This window comes from Cheilinus undulatus, linkage group 2, assembly GCF_018320785.1.
Source record: "Cheilinus undulatus linkage group 2, ASM1832078v1, whole genome shotgun sequence".
In the NCBI taxonomy this organism is placed as follows: domain Eukaryota; kingdom Metazoa; phylum Chordata; class Actinopteri; order Labriformes; family Labridae; genus Cheilinus; species Cheilinus undulatus.
Window position 1 is genome coordinate 57,032,573 of NC_054866.1, and position 17,464 is coordinate 57,050,036.

General features: G+C 39.2%; 1 protein-coding gene across 1 annotated transcript in view; it reads left to right on the plus strand.

The window, feature by feature from the left end:
- Positions 1-8,874: 8,874 nt before the first annotated feature.
- The window catches only part of clmpb (CXADR like membrane protein b), a 156,521-nt gene continuing 147,931 nt past the window's right edge, over positions 8,875-17,464 (plus strand). Inside the window, exon 1 of the mRNA XM_041799429.1 lies at positions 8,875-9,402. Coding sequence (XP_041655363.1) covers positions 9,354-9,402 — 49 coding nt within the window. The 5' untranslated portion in view covers positions 8,875-9,353. The remainder of the gene's footprint in view (positions 9,403-17,464) is intronic.

A 17,464-nucleotide genomic window follows, 5' to 3' on the forward strand; every position in this document is an offset into this window, starting at 1 on the left:
AGTGTCACAAAAGGTAAAAAGTGGAAAAAAGTAGCAAAAATGGGTTACATAAATGCAAAAATGTGTGAAAAATGGTGAAAAGCTGTTAAAAAGTGTCACAAAAGGTAAAATGTGGAAAAAACGTAGCAAAAATTGGCTAAATGAAGCAGGAAAATGTGGTTCAAAAGTGAATTAAAAGTAGAAAAAAATGGGCATAGAGTGGGAAAAAGTGGCATAAATCAGGGCTGTCCAATCTGGGGCCCATGGGCCAACACCAGTTTGCAATCAAGACTGGAAAGTATTTTCCAGTAATACAGGGGTCATCGAGTACGTTTGCACCAAGGGCCAGATTTAGTCTTAGCGGAGTCTCTGGGGGCCGGACATCCAAATAAAGAAAAATTAAATCAATATTTTGTTCTGATTAACATATTATTTTATTGGTGTTTGTATTTTCTGTCAAAACATGTTTAGGACATTTTAGGTCATTCCCAGTAAGATCTATCCCAGTCTATAATGGACCAGAAGGAGACAGGTCTGACTGCAGGACTGGTGGGGCTCCTGAAAATCCCAGAGAATGGGCCCTCAACTACTATGATAAAGCACCAATATGAACTCATGTTTCACATTTTTCACTACTCCACTGCTTCATTCTATCATTTCTGCTGTATCTTGTTCCACTTTTAACCCATTTTTTACCACTTTTTTCTTTTTTTTCCCTCTTTAATCCACTCTCCTGCTTTTTCACTGCTTTGCCATTGGCATTTTTTGCACCATTTTGCCATTTTAACCCATTTTTGATACTTGTTGCTCTTTTCTGCCTATCTAACACACTTTTTTGCCATTCATTAACTCCTTTAAACCACTTTTCTTGCCTCTTATCCCACTGTTATCAATTTTTGAAAAATTTCATCTATTTTTGCCACTTTTAACACATTTTTGATACACTTTTTCCCATTTTGTCCTTTTACATTAATGTTTTGCCACATTTTAACCTCTTTTCACCACTCTATCTGGCCATCTTTTGCCACTTTTAACACATTTTTTAATATTCACTGATAATTGCTGACAAGTGAATTTCTGTAAAAACAGATAAAATGTGAAGTTATTCTAAAACTATTTAAATTTTAATGGCTTTTGGAGTGGATTTAACAGCTGCAGACATTTAAAGCCAAAGATACTCTTAAAACCACCACATTTCCTTTTTCTGCTTTTCTGAATTTAATGATCATCTGGGGGCCGGACAGGAAGCTTTGGGGGGCCTGATTTGGCCCCCGGGCCTCCAGTTGATGATCAGTGCTATATTAGATTAACCACGAAAGCCAAACGTGACGTAAAAGTAACATTCCCCGTCCCTGACATTAGAGACGGGTGTATTTTGTCAGTCAGAAGGTGCTGTGCATGCTCTGCTGAGTCTGAAATGCCTGCTGCATCATTCTGCTGAGAGGTGTGGGCTCTTACAGGTGAAGTAAACTTTACATATGCTCTACTTTTGCTTGAGCAGAGTCACTGGACAGTGATTTTACTCCTATAAGTTCATTTTAACCAGAGTAACTGCACTTTTACTGGAGAGCAATAGTCTTGCACTCTCCCTGGACTTCAGTCTAACCAGTCCTGGACTTGTCTCTGAGTATCCCACAGACCCTGTGTCCATAGTTTCTATATGATACTTGCATTTATCAGAGCTGTTAGGGGCTGTCATGGTCTGATCCATGATAAGAGGAAATAAAATAATGTTCATTGACCTGGGGCCATTTATTTTATTGGATAAAGAAGCAGCTGATGATTTGAATGTTCCTTCAGTGAAGGAAGAGCTTAACTGACCCATAAACAAACATCCGGTTCGGATCAATAGACTGAGTAGCCAACGCCGCCTTCATATGCTCGACATAAATCCACGAGGGCTGCCCTCTCCCTCATTAAATTATAAAGGATCTGTGAGCCGTGAAACACTTACTGCAAAGCATCGCTGCTTTCTAAAAATAGATGGGCCTAAACAAAGGATTTTTCCCTCCAGATTCACATTGTTACTCAGGAATCCTTTTAACTATCCACTCCCTTCATTCCCCCAGGTCAGGAGAGAAGGTGGCCAAAGCAAGGCGGCGCGGCGCGCTTGCGTGTGTTTGCAGGGTGTCTTCCGTGCATCAACAAAACACTAACACGGCCATGTGATGTCACGGTGAGAGAGATACAGCTGTTCTGGCGGACGTGAACACTCTCACTGAAGCACTCTGTCTCTGCCAGGAGGTCCGAGGTAGATCTTGTTGCTTCAATTTAAATTGCAAATCCACTTTAAGTACATAAGTCAAAAGTGCTCCGAGCTAAAATGCAAGCCGTGTTGAGTCTTGAAGATTTTTAAAAAATCATGGAGCTTGCACTTAGGGGGATTACATTTTCATTCCCTGGAAGAAGGAGGAAGAGTCCTAACCCATCATCACTGTCACCTCAAAAAAAAGGGCCAGCCCTCGTCGCAAATGATATTTACGATAGAACAATCTCAGACGTCCCGTTGACACGACTGGTCGTGTGTTTTCAGAGCAGTGACAAATGGGTGTGTTGGGATTGCGGTGTTGTTGGTGATGTGAAACTAATCAGGGAGAAAGAGCAGTTTCCACACTAGTGACTTTTCAAGGCCCCGTGGTATAAATATCAACCATCTGTGAGGCCATCTGCATTAGGGTGCTATATCATGCACCAAGGCCAAGCCACCAAACACAGACTAGTTGCCTCCCGTGGCAATATCCACATTCAGGCGAGACATCTCAGAATCACTGCTATCAACGACGGATCTGCTCCTTCTCCTGCAGCAGGGGTCATCAGGGACCTCCAAATAAAGACAAATTAAATCCATCTTTTGTTCTGATTAACATATTATTTTATTAATGAATGTATTTCCATTACCAGTGAGATCCATCCTGATCTTTAATGGCGTATGAGGGGACAGGCACGCCCACACTATCGGCCTAGGCTCCTGAAAATCCCAGACCAGGGGTGTTCAAAGTGTGAGAGAGTGAGCCTCCCCTAAGAGAGAATGATTCACTCAGTGGACCCCCACCCACATAAAGATTCAGATTTAAAAAAAAACCTTAACCATATTTTCAAACATTTCTGTCTAATTTTAAATATTTTCAACATTTTTATATCTTTGATATTTTGGTCTGCAAATGTTCTTAAACATCCGTCTTTACCAGGTAATCAGTTATTTGGTTTCAGTCATGAATTTATTGCCAATACTACCTGATTATTCTGCTCTGATAATCCTTAAAGCAGCGTTACTCAACCAAAGAGCCAAACTGTTGAAAAATACCTCTGAGAGAGCCACAATCTAAGAGGTGGAGCAAAAACAGCTTAAAGTAGCAATAAACATGAGTTAAAGATGGCAAAAATGGTCAAAAAGCAGCAAAAAAGGGGTGAAAATGAGCATAAAAGAGGAAAAAAGATGGGTGACAAGTGACAAAAAAAAGGTAAAAAATTGCAAAAATTGAAAACAAACCAGTTAAGAGTGGCAAAAATGGGCAGAAAATAGGAAAATAGTGGTATTTAATGACAAAAGGATGCTTAAATGGATGAAAAATGGTATAAAGGGGCAAAAAAGTTTCCCTTTTTAAGGTTTTCTGGGGGAAGACATCAGAGAGCCACTAATAATCACACGTTGAGTATCACTGCCTTAAAGCTACTATAAGTCTGTTTATTTTGCTCCATGCAGAAGTTAGCAAAGCAAATCACTTTTTTCTGGTTTATGGTTTCGCGCCTCCCCTGAAGTTCTGTGGCGCCCCCCAGTGGAGGCCCGCCTCACACTTTAAAACCGCTGACCTAGACCGGTGGTTCTCAAACTCTTTTTGCCCAAGGCACACCTAACATCCAGCCAAGTTTTCAAGGCACATCATATTTATTTCCATGCAAAACAACCTATCTAACATGCATTAAAAATAATTTCCTAGACCTGCCCAAAACTACAAAACATTCAATAATTCTCAGAATTTTAACCCTTTAAACTCACACAAAACTCTCCATAATATAAAAAAAACAGAAGAATGTGGTGCATGGTCCTACAATGAGGAAATGCTTGAATCTGGTGGAATACGGTAAAAATGTCAAGTTTCACTAGACTTCTTCACATTGAAATGCTGACATTAAAGAATGCATGATTTTACACTGCAGTGACAGTGAGATTAAAAAACCTGGTTTTAATGGAAGTCAATGGGGCATTTTAGCCTCCAAGGTGTCCAGAATCAGAATCAGAATCAGAATTATTGGCCAAGCATGTGTGCACATACAGGGAATTTTTTTTTTTTTGCGATCAAATTTTTATTACCATTTTCAAAGATATGTAGTTCACTGTAGAAACAATTATATATTACAAGTCAAGGCATATCAAATTAAAATAAAACAAAACAGGACAAAAAAAAAAAAAAAAGAGATTACAAATGGTAACGCCCCCCTCCCCCCTCCCCAGATAGATCTCCATGAGATATAATAAAACATAATATGATAACAATGATAAATAGCGATGATAAATGGTATAATATTATAATAACAATAATAATAGTAATTATTAATAATACCAGGTTCCAGGCAGTTTCCCCCCACTTGTGTCCTGGGGCATACAGACTTTGCAGCGGTGGGCAGAGACACCGCAGGCGGATCCTCACCTGTAGAGTCCCCACCCACCACACACACAGGGAATCTGACTCCAGTAACTTTTGCTCTCTTGTACAAAAAAACACAGAACTTGAATAAGTGAAACAGAGATATATACATATATGCAACATAAATTCAACATAGATTATCCAGAGGGTATTTCTGACATTACATGAAAAATATTAATGCAATCAAATCAGTTTTTTTTACTAATCTTTGACTCATCCAAGACTCTCATCAGCACCAAAGCCCCTTCTTTCCACTATTATTTTATGGAAAATAATTCACTTTTTGCATTTTTTGCAGTTAAAAAAATGAAATATTTCACATAATCCAACCAGGATTTAAAGGGTTAAAATCTTGAGAATTATTGAATTTTTGGTAAATCTGAGCAGGTCTGAAGTTGTTAAAGAGAATTCTGAAAGGTAGAAAAAAATATTGATGTATGCTGATTTAATAGCAGTTTTTTGTACGTGTACATTTTTGTCTCGAAGGAGTCCAGAGGGTAGTAAATTTGAGGAGGGCACAAGGGTTAATGATCTTCTGGTGGCTGGACAGGAAGCTTTGGGGGGCCTGATTTGGCCCCCGGGCCGCCAGTTGATGATCAGCGTCCTACAGTATTCATAGCAAAGAGAGGTCATCTTTGAAAGGAGCAGTCACGGTAACCTCAGAGCAGGATAATGCATGGGACAGCTGCAGGCTCTGCTGATCTCATCTTTCTCTACAAAAGCCTGCCTTAGAGGAATATTGGAAAAAGAAAGATGTAATATGTGTTCAAGTGTTTCTTTTCTGAACTCTGATTACAGTGGGACTGTGCTGATTGCAGAGGCAAACATGTCCGATACAAGCAGCTATCCATCACACTGTGACAGCTGATTCTGCAACAGTTTGGAGCATTTTTTCCTTTGACTACGCACTTCTGCAGCCGACTCCTGCAGAGACTAGGTGCAGTGAGACTGTGACCTTTTATATTCAGCTGGAAACACGGAGATAAACAGAGCAACACAAGGACAGAAAGCAGTGTTATTATGAGCAAAAAAAGCAAACACAGGTCTGAAAACATCAATGCAGTGTGTCTTATCTAGCTCATAGCATGGTGAAATCTGCTGTGTGTATTTGTTGCATGCTCCATGTCTCATGAACTCTTCCCTGCAAACATGTGTTTCTTTGTTTCCCTCTGTTTGCTCTGTGGAAGCGAGCGAAAAAGGAGACAGAGTGCATGAGTGTGCGTGTCTACTTGTGCTCGTGAGACATTGTTTCAAGCTATCTAGTTATTGGAACGGAAAGGAAAGGAAAGGAGGAGGGCTGGTGCTGAAGAGCAGGCCACTCCAGGGGGAGAAAAGAGAGTGAGCGAGAGAGAGAGAGAGAGAGAGAGAGAGGAGCGGGGCCAGTGGCGAGTGAAAATCCTTTTGTTGTTTCTGTAGATTGTTGAGACACTGAAGTGGGGGATTAATTTGTCCCGAGGTCTGAGAGCAGCCATCAGCTGGGCCTTGTGCTGCTCCTTTACCTGACTGAGAGCGTGCAGCTGTGGTGAAATATCTGAAATAGAAACCAGACCTGGGATAAACCTAGAGTGGCAGGTCTGGAGATCGAACAGTCCTAGAATGAAAAAGCTGGTGGACATATATGAAGCTGTAAACAAACACAAATAGCCTCCTGGCTCCTAACTGATGTCTAAAGTCTTTGATCACAAGCATGCATCATCCTAGCCCAGAGAGTTTTTAATGCCTTTGATTTAAAAAGGCTGTTTTTGCTCTAACTCCAGCTTAAACTGAAAGCATTAATACTTAGAAAATACAAGCAAACATTTATTCTTCACTGGAATATTTATTGTGGAGTGTTTGTGAAAAAGCAAATTGAATTATTAATTTTTCTGCCTGTTTTGGTCTTTTCTGGAGACAAACATTAGTCATTGGCATAAAGACTGAAAATATCATTAAACCCTGAAACAGTCATTTTAAATAAATATACAGAGCTGTGAAAAAGTATTCCTGCGTCCTGATGGCTTTTATTTTAAACATTTTTCACACTTCGGTGTTTCAGACCATCAGACTAATCCTGATATTAGACGAAGATAACCTGAGTAAAGTCCGTTTTAAAAGGTGATTTCATTTATTCACCTGCTAAGCCCCAGGGTGCACACATAAGGACATCAGGTTAAAGCTTTCTAAAGACCGCTATCATTCCTGCTATGAGACGTTTTAAAGATTCTCCTCCACAGGTACAGAAATCTGCTCTGAATGCTGAGGAAAACGGCTTTAACTTTTCAGGATCACTCCTGTAAAAATGTGGATATGTTCGTTCATTCTGAAGAGTGGAGCGGTTTGCTCTGACGATGGGTGGAACTGTCAGGAAATTTTAGATTATTAGTGTGGATGCTCATCCACACCATCGAGAATCCTGTCGGCCATTTTGTTTATTATTATTCCCCCGCGCCGGCTAGCCCCTCCTTCATACTCTGTCGTATCGGCACTGTTTGAACTTTAAAAAATTCTTTCTTCATCATTCCACTGCTATGACTTTTCTCATTTCTAACTTTCTAGTTTTTTTTTTTAAATATAGCTATTTTCAGCTATTTTCAGCTATTTTCAGCTATTTCTATGCTTTTTCAGCGATTGAATTCTATTTTCAGCTACTTTTAGGCCAAAATCAGCTATTTTCATTCTTTTTTAAGCTATTTCTATGCTTCTTCAGCCATTGCATGCCATTTTCAGCTACTTTAAGGCTACTTTCAGCTATTTTTATGCAATTTTCAGCCATTAATTGCCATTTTCAGCTACTTTCAGGCTACTTACTGCCATTCTTAAGCTATTTTCAGCTATTTTTCAGCTATTTTCAGCTTTTAAAGGTTACTATCAGCTATTCTTAAGCTATTTTCAGCTACATTTAGGCTATATTCAGCTTTTTTTAGGCTACTTTCAGCTATTTTTATGCAATTTTCAGCCATTAATTGCCATTTTCAGCTACTTTCAGGCTACTTACTGCCATTCTTAAGCTATTTTCAGCTATTTTTATGCTATTTTCAGCTTTTTAAGGTTACTATCAGCTATTCTTAAGCTATTTTCAGCTACATTTAGGCTATATTCAGCTTTTTTTAGGCTACTTTCAGCTATTTTTATGCAATTTTCAGCCATTAATTGCCATTTTCAGCTACTTTCAGGCTACTTACTGCCATTCTTAAGCTATTTTCAGCTATTTTTATGCTATTTTCAGCTTTTAAAGGTTACTATCAGCTATTCTTAAGCTATTTTCAGCTACATTTAGGCTATATTCAGCTTTTTTTAGGCTACTTTCAGCTATTTTTATGCAATTTTCAGCCATTAATTGCCATTTTCAGCACTTTCAGGCTACTTACTGCCATTCTTAAGCTATTTTCAGCTATTTTTATACTATTTTCAGCTTTTAAAGGTTACTATCAGCTATTCTTAAGCTATTTTCAGCTACATTTAGGCTATATTCAGCTTTTTTTAGGCTACTTTCAGCTATTTTTATGCAATTTTCAGCCATTAATTGCCATTTTCAGCTACTTTCAGGCTACTTACTGCCATTCTTAAGCTATTTTCAGCTATTTTTCAGCTATTTTCAGCTTTTAAAGGTTACTATCAGCTATTCTTAAGCTATTTTCAGCTACATTTAGGCTATATTCAGCTTTTTTTAGGCTACTTTCAGCTATTTTTATGCAATTTTCAGCCATTAATTGCCATTTTCAGCTACTTTCAGGCTACTTACTGCCATTCTTAAGCTATTTTCAGCTATTTTTATGCTATTTTCAGCTTTTAAAGGTTACTATCAGCTATTCTTAAGCTATTTTCAGCTACATTTAGGCTATATTCAGCTTTTTTTAGGCTACTTTCAGCTATTTTTATGCAATTTTCAGCTACTTTTTTTGCCATTTTTTGCTCTTTTATGCCATTTTCATGCTGTTTTTGTGCTTTTGGCGATTTTCAGCTGTTCTTCCACAGTTCAGCTCTCAGCATCCCCAGGCAAATTCAGCTGAAATGACGTTTTGATCTAATGTATGTATATATTTTTACATTTATAAACCTACTAAAGTTAGTCAGGGTCAAAAGAATATCCTAACAACACATTTCAAAATAAGAGTCCTGCTCTGAGTTCTTTTCTGAGCGCGTTTTTTTCTGCTAAAAGGGCATTTTTCCAGATAAGCTCCACCCCTGGAGCAGTTCTGTGTTTGCTCACATCCCTATCATCGTTTAAGGTCGTTTGCATTCTCTCCGGAGGAATCGTGACGCCTATCTAAAGCACCCACGCCCTCCACGAGCCTTCAGTGTTTGTTGCAGATCGCTCAGGCTGTGAAAGAGAAGTTCAGACTCTAGAGGTCTCCATCCTTCAGCATCCCCTCATCATCCACCTATTCGCCCTCCTCCTCCTCTCTGGCATTTTGTGCAGCGGAGGAGGAACGGAGGAGAGACCGCTGAGGAGGAGACAGAGGGGACCCTGAGACAACACGTCCCACGCCAGAGCCAGACAGCCAGGGAACTTTGATTGGACGCCAAGTATCCTGCGATGAACGTGACGATGAAGAGCCAGAGCTGCTCCTCTTCTTCTTCTTCTTCTTCTTCGGAGGTGTAGATATGTCGGGCGCGTGCAACATATGATGTCCTTGGACTGGTGCGTTAAATGAAGCTTTGTCTCTGTGTGGGTCTGCTGGCTGATGGTGCCGTCGTTGTGCCTGCGCTGACGGCAGTCTGAGCGCATTGTTTCCAGCTCCGTTACATATGGGATTTCCAGCCGTGATGTCTGCAATATATCGCTCTTTGTTTCTGGGTAAGTCACTTCCCTTTCCTCTACCGGATCATTTATTCATGTTAAAGCAGCGGAGCGTCAAGTCTGGCGGTGTGCACGGCGATGTCTGCACGATCTCTGGCTTTTTAAATGCTCCTTATTGTTCAACCAGCCAACAATGATGTCAGAATGTATTTCAATGCATTTGTTGTGTATTCACAATGATTTCTTCCTCTGTGCCAACCGTTACCTGTTAGATGAGAACCATAGTCTGCAGTGCTTTTCTATGCAATCATTAGAGGGGATAAAAGTTCACCAGACCCCTCCCTTCAGATCTGCTGTCTAGATTTGGATTGATCATTTCTGATTTTGAGCCAGTATCTGCATCAGTGGTTCCTCTCCAAGCAGGCCTGCTGCAGGTAAACAAACAGCACACACAGGTTTAAACATGTTCAATCAGCCTGTGGTCCTGTTTCATGTGGCCTAATAAACGACTGGGCTGAAAAAGTGCAGGCTCTCAAAGGGTTAATGTGTGGACCATAGAGAAAGCTTTAGTGGTCCTGGAATAACTGCATATTTCCAGTAATGCTCCAAGTTCCTGGAGGAGATTCCAGGTGGAGAGCTAATGAGAGATTGGTAAATTCCACTGTGAGTTCACTAACAGGAAGTGTGTGCAGCTCTGTGTGTAAAAAAGCCTTCACACTCATCACCTGCAGTGGAGTTTCCCCATCTGAGAGTAGCCGGGGATAAAGCGGCGTTTTCCTAACGGGACCTTTAGTCTGGAGTGGCTCTGGAGGTATGGAAGCCCCAGGGTTAAAAGTAGCAGTCCGTATGAAGAAAATGCACCAGAGAGCTGGCGGCCCGCCTGCTGTGGTTGTGCTCTGGTCTACGTGAGGCTGGTTGTTCATGGGCGTACGGTCTGGAGAGAATCAGGACTCAGTCACTGGTGTGGAGTTTTTCCTTCCCTGACTTCAGACCCACAGCCGCTTGGTTCCTGGTGCTGGTTTCGCGGTGGGCCTGTGAATGCCTCGGGTTTTTATCTGTTGATACTATCCTGACCTCTCAGAGAGAACCCTGCCTCTTTCCCAGTGCACTCTGGGAAAGCCTCTGGTCCCCTGTGACCCCGAAGAAGATAAGCAGTGTAGGAAATTGCAGGAGGGACATGTGGACCTGCATACATGCTGACTTGTTCAGGCTTACATGGTCATAGTGAACTGAATAGTCCTGCACTCTAACCTGCAGGAGCTGACTCTGGAGAAGATGCTGCAACACTTTCTGGGCGTCTGTCGTCATCAGGGCCGTAGCGAGGGATTTAGGGCCCCTAGAGAGAATATCGCACAGGGCTCCCCTTAGCCGGCTAGCCAAGCAACAAATGTTGCTTCATTTTTACAAATATATGCATTTTGATGTATTTTTAACCACAATTTCTCAATTTATGAGATTTACTGGCATTATTTTGTAGTTCTGGACCACACTGGACATTTTTAAGAGACCCCCCCCAGAATTGTATTTTACTCTATTTAATACAAATTTCAGTCTGTTGACTGATTCATTTATTCACTTTTAAAACAATAATGACACTAATTATTCAGAAAAGTTCAATTAAAACACACTTTTCATTGTAGGCATATGGAAGCCCATTTCCACCACTTAAGAAGAAAAATGTGAAAGTAAGGAGATAAAAAAAAAAGAAATCCAAAGTCATAATTATGAGATAAAAATGTAAAATTACGAGATAAAAAAATCATAACTCAGAATACAAAGTCGAATTTATAAGATAAAAATTAAATATTATGAGATAAAACATCATAATTAATAGATTCATAGAAAAAATAAGATAAAAATGTAAAATTACAAGATAAAAAGATCATAATTAAAAGATTCAAAGTCAAAATTCTAAGATAAAAATATAAAATTATGAAATAAACATCATGATTAAAAGAGACAAAGTTGAAATTATAAGAGAAATTTAAAATTATGAGATAAAAATCATAATTTAAAGATTTAAAGTTGAAATTATAAGAGAAATTTAAAATTATGAGATAAAAATCATAATTTAAAGATTTAAAGTTGAAATTATAAGATAAAAAGTCATTTAGTCATTCATAACTTTTTATGTCATAATTTTGACTTTTAATTAATAATAATAATAATAATTTTTACTTTCTTCTCATCTCAATATTTTTACTTTTTCCCTCTAATTCAGACTTTTTATATCATATTTCTGCCTTTTTTATCTTATGATTATGAGCTTTTTTTTTCATAATTATGACTTAGAATGTTTTTTCAAGAATTGCTGTACTCTCACATTTTTTTCTTTTTTTATTTGACCCAAATGGGCTTCCATACAGGCATCTGAAGGGCCCGTCATGGGATTCAGTACCCTTTCCCCCCCGTGCTGCGCCCATGGTCATCATCTTTGTGTTGAATAAAGTTGTGATTCAAGCCAAAAACAAGTTTTTCAAATGCTTTGCCCCTAGCAGGGGGGTGTTCAGGAGAAGAGCGATTATCAGCCTGGCTGATTTTTCAGGCTCATATTTGGCCTTTTAGTTGATCAATAATCTTTATCATTAATTCAGGCTGGCTGCTGTAGTTTATGTGCAGTGGAGGTTGTCGGTGGATACGGCTGTGGTCAGGAGAAGTTTTCAGTGTGGCTCCTTGCTTTTGTTTTTGGGAAGAATTTTGTTCCAGCTCTGATACAACTGCTGCAATATTATGGCGACATCACTACACCTGCAGCAGCCTTTGTTGCTGGGTTACAGTACACCTGTGTGTGAGTGAGTGTGTGTGTGCGTGTGTGTGTGTGTGTGTTTATGTGTGCATAAAAGCAACAGAGATGACGAGGCCCACTCCACAACAAGCTTTAACGGGCCAATCACCAAGTGAGGAGGGGGGTATGTTCTGAAACGATCTGCTGAATCAGACTACTCAGCTTTGGACAGGTTTTGGCCTGATTGCATCATTGCAGCCTTTTATCAAACATCAGGCTCAGTTTTTGGCTCAGCCCTTTCCCAAATGCTGTCTATGAGAGGTTCACCAGATGGATGTGTGAAACAAATCCATCTGGCGTGTCAGGTTATTATTTCCTACGATCAGAAAAATAATCATGAATCAAAATTAAGATTAGTTGCAGCCCTAAAGATATGTGAGCAGCTCATCGTACCTCCTCATTATGTTGAAAGACCAGCCATCAGGACGTTAAGAGAAGAAGCTGACTCTAACTGAATAAAAGCATGAATAAAATAAATTAAAGCATTAGCCCTGCACTCACTTTTTAGGAGCTCCTTATAGTTTTATTCAATCAGATAACAGGATTTATCCTATCATTGTCGTGTAACACATGCATTATTGCAGAACTGCTGTACTGTGGCATTATTGTTATAGTAGGCCATGAGTTATGTATCGTATCACCTAGCATTAGGGCTGAATCGGCAAAAATAATCGAATGACGTTTTCCCCCAATATTGCAATGACGAGTTAATGTGCGATTGTTCTTGGGTTCCTCATCTTATGTGTTTTTCAACAAATTTAAGCAAGAAATCGCATTATAGCCCTCATTCAGCCAGGATACTCTTCATACATTTAAAATGGATCTACAGTTTAACTCGGCAGAGAAGGCTCTGCTCTAAAGAAGCTCCCTGGGTTAGTGAAGCAGCTGCTCTGACTATGCTGGGAGCACACGGTTAGAAATATAGATACACCTTTATGACAATGTGTGTTTAAACAATGAAACTACTCAGAAACAATCAGCATGAGGAGCATGAATTTAAATATGAGGGTGCAACAAGCTTTAGTCTATAAAGGAGGAGGCTGGGGTGGAGGAGGCGGAGCTTTAGTCTATAAAGGAGGAGGCTGGGGTGGAGGAGGCGGAGCTTTAGTCTATAAAGGAGGAGGCTGGGGTGGAGGAGGCGGAGCTTTAGTCTATAAAGGAGGAGGCTGGGGTGGAGGAGGCGGAGCTTTAGTCTATAAAGGAGGAGGCTGGGGTGGAGGAGGCGGAGCTTTAGTCTGTAGTCTATGCAGAGTGAATTAGTGAGACTGACCTCCACTCCAACAGTCAGGGTGTTACTGAGCACATGAGCCCTGTTTACTGCCACATATCCTGCACTGTGTCTTTACGGAAACTTAAATACCGGAACCTCAACGATGCTTTCTGCCTCATCCTTTTATGTTTCATTCTTCTGGTCATGTTTGTTCTTTAGGGGTGTCAAACTGAAGGCCCAGGGCCCAAATCCGGCCTATGGTACAGTCACACCCGGCCCACCGTATCATATTTTTGATTACAGCTGGCCCACTGGTTTTAGGTCTGCAGATTTCCTTCAGTTTAAAAGTGAAAACTTAAAAACTATCCTTTTTCAGTCATAAAAATTAGAAAAGTTCAAAGTTAAAAAGTGAGGAATGTGGTCAAATACATTTCTGTTTTCATGTCATATTCTTAATTTTGAACCTCACAGTTGTGATGTAAAGTCATGTTTTTGACTTTTTATTTCATATGCTGACCTTTTCAATTCACAATTTTTACTTTTTATCTTATTTTTTGACCTTTAAGATCCTCCATTTTAGATTTTAAGTAAATTTTGACCTTTTAAACTCATGGTTTGGAATTTTTTCTTACATTTTGACATTTGTAGCTCCTTACCTTGACTTTTATCTCATAATTTGACCTTTTAGATGCATAATTTTAAATTTTTAGGTAAAATTTTGACCTTTAAACTCATGATTGAGTCTTTTCCTCACATTTTCACAGTTTTAGCTCCTTACTTTGACTTTTATCACAAAATTTGACCTTTTAGATGCATAATTTTAAATTTTAAGTAATGTTTTGACCTTTAAAACTCAAAAATGTAAATCTTTTTCTAATGCTATGACATTTTAAAACAACAATTTTGAATTTTATCTCATATTTTGACAGTATTTCAACTTTCTATCTCATATATTTGCCTTTTTAAAACATTATTTTGACTTTAAATGCCATGTTTGGAACTTTTGAGCCAATAAGTTTGAATTTTTATCTCAGATTTTGAGCCTTTAAACTTATCATTTTTACCTTTTTCAATCTCAAAATCCTTTATCATCAGTGTTAAGGTTTTTTTCCCCCATAATTCATTGCAGGTGAAAATGAGGTAGACAGTTTATGGTTAAATGCGGACCTTGTTCGGCCCTCAAATTCAGAGTCCGGCCCCTGCTGTGACTGAGTTTGACATCCCTGATTTAGCTGGTTCTGGTTCTCGTATCCTGATGCACATAGTCCTACCGTGCTTTGTTACCCTGTGTTTCCAACCCCAGCCCCTGATGATGACTGTGATGGTGATCAGAGTCATTTCATGATGAAGCTAAATGGAAAGGTACAGACTACAATTACTCCTTAATACTAAAAATAAGGCCCACTTCTCTTAGATTAACCAGCCTGTGCCTTGGGGATGAAATACTGGTTGTTGCCATGGTGAGATGCTTCCCCCTTTCCTGGTCGTGATATAAAACATGCCAATGTCAAGAACAGTTTCTGCAGCTGAATAGGATATCATAAAGGATAAATATCCAGCTCACTTTCTACCCGGATTAAGTCTGGCGTAAGAACAAACTTGCTTCACGTCAGCCAAGACAGCATTTTTCCCTGACCAGGAGGACGTGCAGCCGTCCTCCAGAACCCAGCTCTGCTTCTTTTTCTTATAGTTCTAGCCTGTTTTAATTCAAATCAACACCGAGGCCCAGCAAAGAGAGGAAGTGGCTGTTTTATTATAAAGAATCAATAGTCATTAATAGGGGCTCATTTCCTTTTTATTTGGCTTTGGTCTCACAAGTCCGGAGACATCCTTAATTTAATATCAGTGTGAGATGTAATATCCACTGTTCACATTACAGATAAGTAGCGCAATTAATTGCCACCGAGAGTTCTGCAGCTCCCTCCTGCACCTCTGCCGATACGAAGTAAGAAACAGAACAAGGTCAAAGCTAACTCTGGAGCAGAGTGGGGGATTCAGCTAGGTAAAGGAGACTTAGTGATGGATTGCCTATCTGTCCTTGTTCCAGGATTAAATGACTCTGAATGAGGGAATTTGAAAATGACTGTCCAAGAAGTAATAACAGAATGTAAGTCACTTGTCAGAAATGTAATTGAAAAGAATGAGCAGCTTTTGTTTGAGATCCAAACCTCTGCAGCCTCATTCGATCGACTTTTATGAGAGCATGAGCGTCGAGCTGTGAGACGATGGTGGGAGTGTATTTACACTGATGCTTGTGCTCCTGCAGGCGTGCATACATGTGTACATCAGTGAGGAGACTGTGCCTATGCATGCATGCTAGTATTAGATGTAGATAAAGGGAGCAGTGGCTCCAAACAGAAATTCTGTCCCCATTCTATATTTAGCATGTCTGCCGGGGTAGGCAGAGGATCTCTGAAATGTGAAGATGACAGGAGCCTCCTGAGCCAGAGGTTATGAAGTGACATCTTGATGTGTTTGCGCCTGAATCACACTCCCACACACACCCAGCCAGGCTTCTGACATTCCTACAAACCCAGAGACATCTTGATATCTGACGTCTAGTTACCATACATGAAGGCACGGTTCTGATCTGCTTTTGGCTCGCGTTATTCTTCAGCCTCATGCAGCGTCCCCTATGTACATTCTCAGCTTTGAAAATATTTGCTTTTTGCAAGCACAGGATGAATTTGGCAGATCTGCTCTGAGGAACAGGAACTTAGAATACATTTCAAGTATTTTTCAGCTAGGTGTGGATTCTTGCAAGGGGAGTAAACCTCCACCTCACATTTGAAAACAAAAACCTTTAACACTAGAACTGCCAGTGGGTCAAATCTACCCTGGGCTGTTCTTTAATTGTGTCTTGCTCAATGTGTTTACAGTTTTAAAGACTGTCAGTATTTGACTTTGCCTAAAAGCTCGTCAAATAGCACCTGGTGTCATAAAATAAATATTTAGCTAACCCCAAATTTCCTTGATGGACATTTATATCTAGAACCACCATGCAGGTCAGATTTGAATCAAGCATAACATTCAACCACTAAAACTCATTTTTCTCTTCAGGAATGACAGTAAATAACTATAATCTGACACATTAATCAGAAATATTCATGTGCTTTACTATTTTTTCAGTTTTTTTGTAAATCAGTAAATTGTAAAATTCCTGGATAACAATAATAATTCTATTTTAGCATTAAAAATATCATTTTGGTTAAAGAGCTTCTACATATTGGTGTATTAACCATTGCAGAAACATAACAGTGATGTTGGTAATTACCAATGCTGTTAATTTAGGGCAGCTGTGGCAGAGACCTGACTGTGGTTAGGGTTACGGTGGTCTGATACATTTGTTAAGCATGTACATATATTTTTAATTCAATCATGATTACCAGCATACTGTATTAAGGCCAACCTTAATGTTTTTAACCAAAAAGCTTTTTTTTTTAATGAAGAGAATCTGTTAGTTTTTTAGCAAAATGTTAACATTTTTAGGAGGAAAAAATAGGATTCAAAATTTGTTTATTCACAAGAAAAAGCCCTCAGAATTTCAGAGCTTTAAACGTGGGATATTCACACAAAAGAACCTTGCAATTTCCAAGTTTATAAATTCTTAAATTTGGAAAATAGAAACTCAAAAATGCCTGATTTAAAAATCCCACATTTACAATAGTGTCAGGCCAATACTGTACAAGAAACCAAACTGAACATAGTCATTGGATTCTTGAATTTATAGTCTCAAATAAACAAACAACTAAGTTTTGGTTCTACTTTTTACTTATAAATTTTCGACTTTTTAGAATTGAGCATTTAGAGATTTTTCTTAAAATTAACAAATCATTTTAAGTGGCCCTAATACACCTGTAATAATGGATAGTTTGTACAATGTTTATTGGTCAAGAACAAGTGTATGTGGGCCTTTTATTTTCAGATTCTGTCACTAAAAACTATTGATTAGAATTTTCCAGGTGGGTCCTGGGGGGCTTAGCTTTTATCACGTCTGAGTAGGGGGAGGCAGCTAAGGACAAAAGGTTGGGAACCACTGATCTAGTTTGCTGTCTGTAGTTAATAAGCTGGTCAGTGTCAGTGGTTAACTAACAGTCCTTGATCAGTGCTATCTATGAAAATCA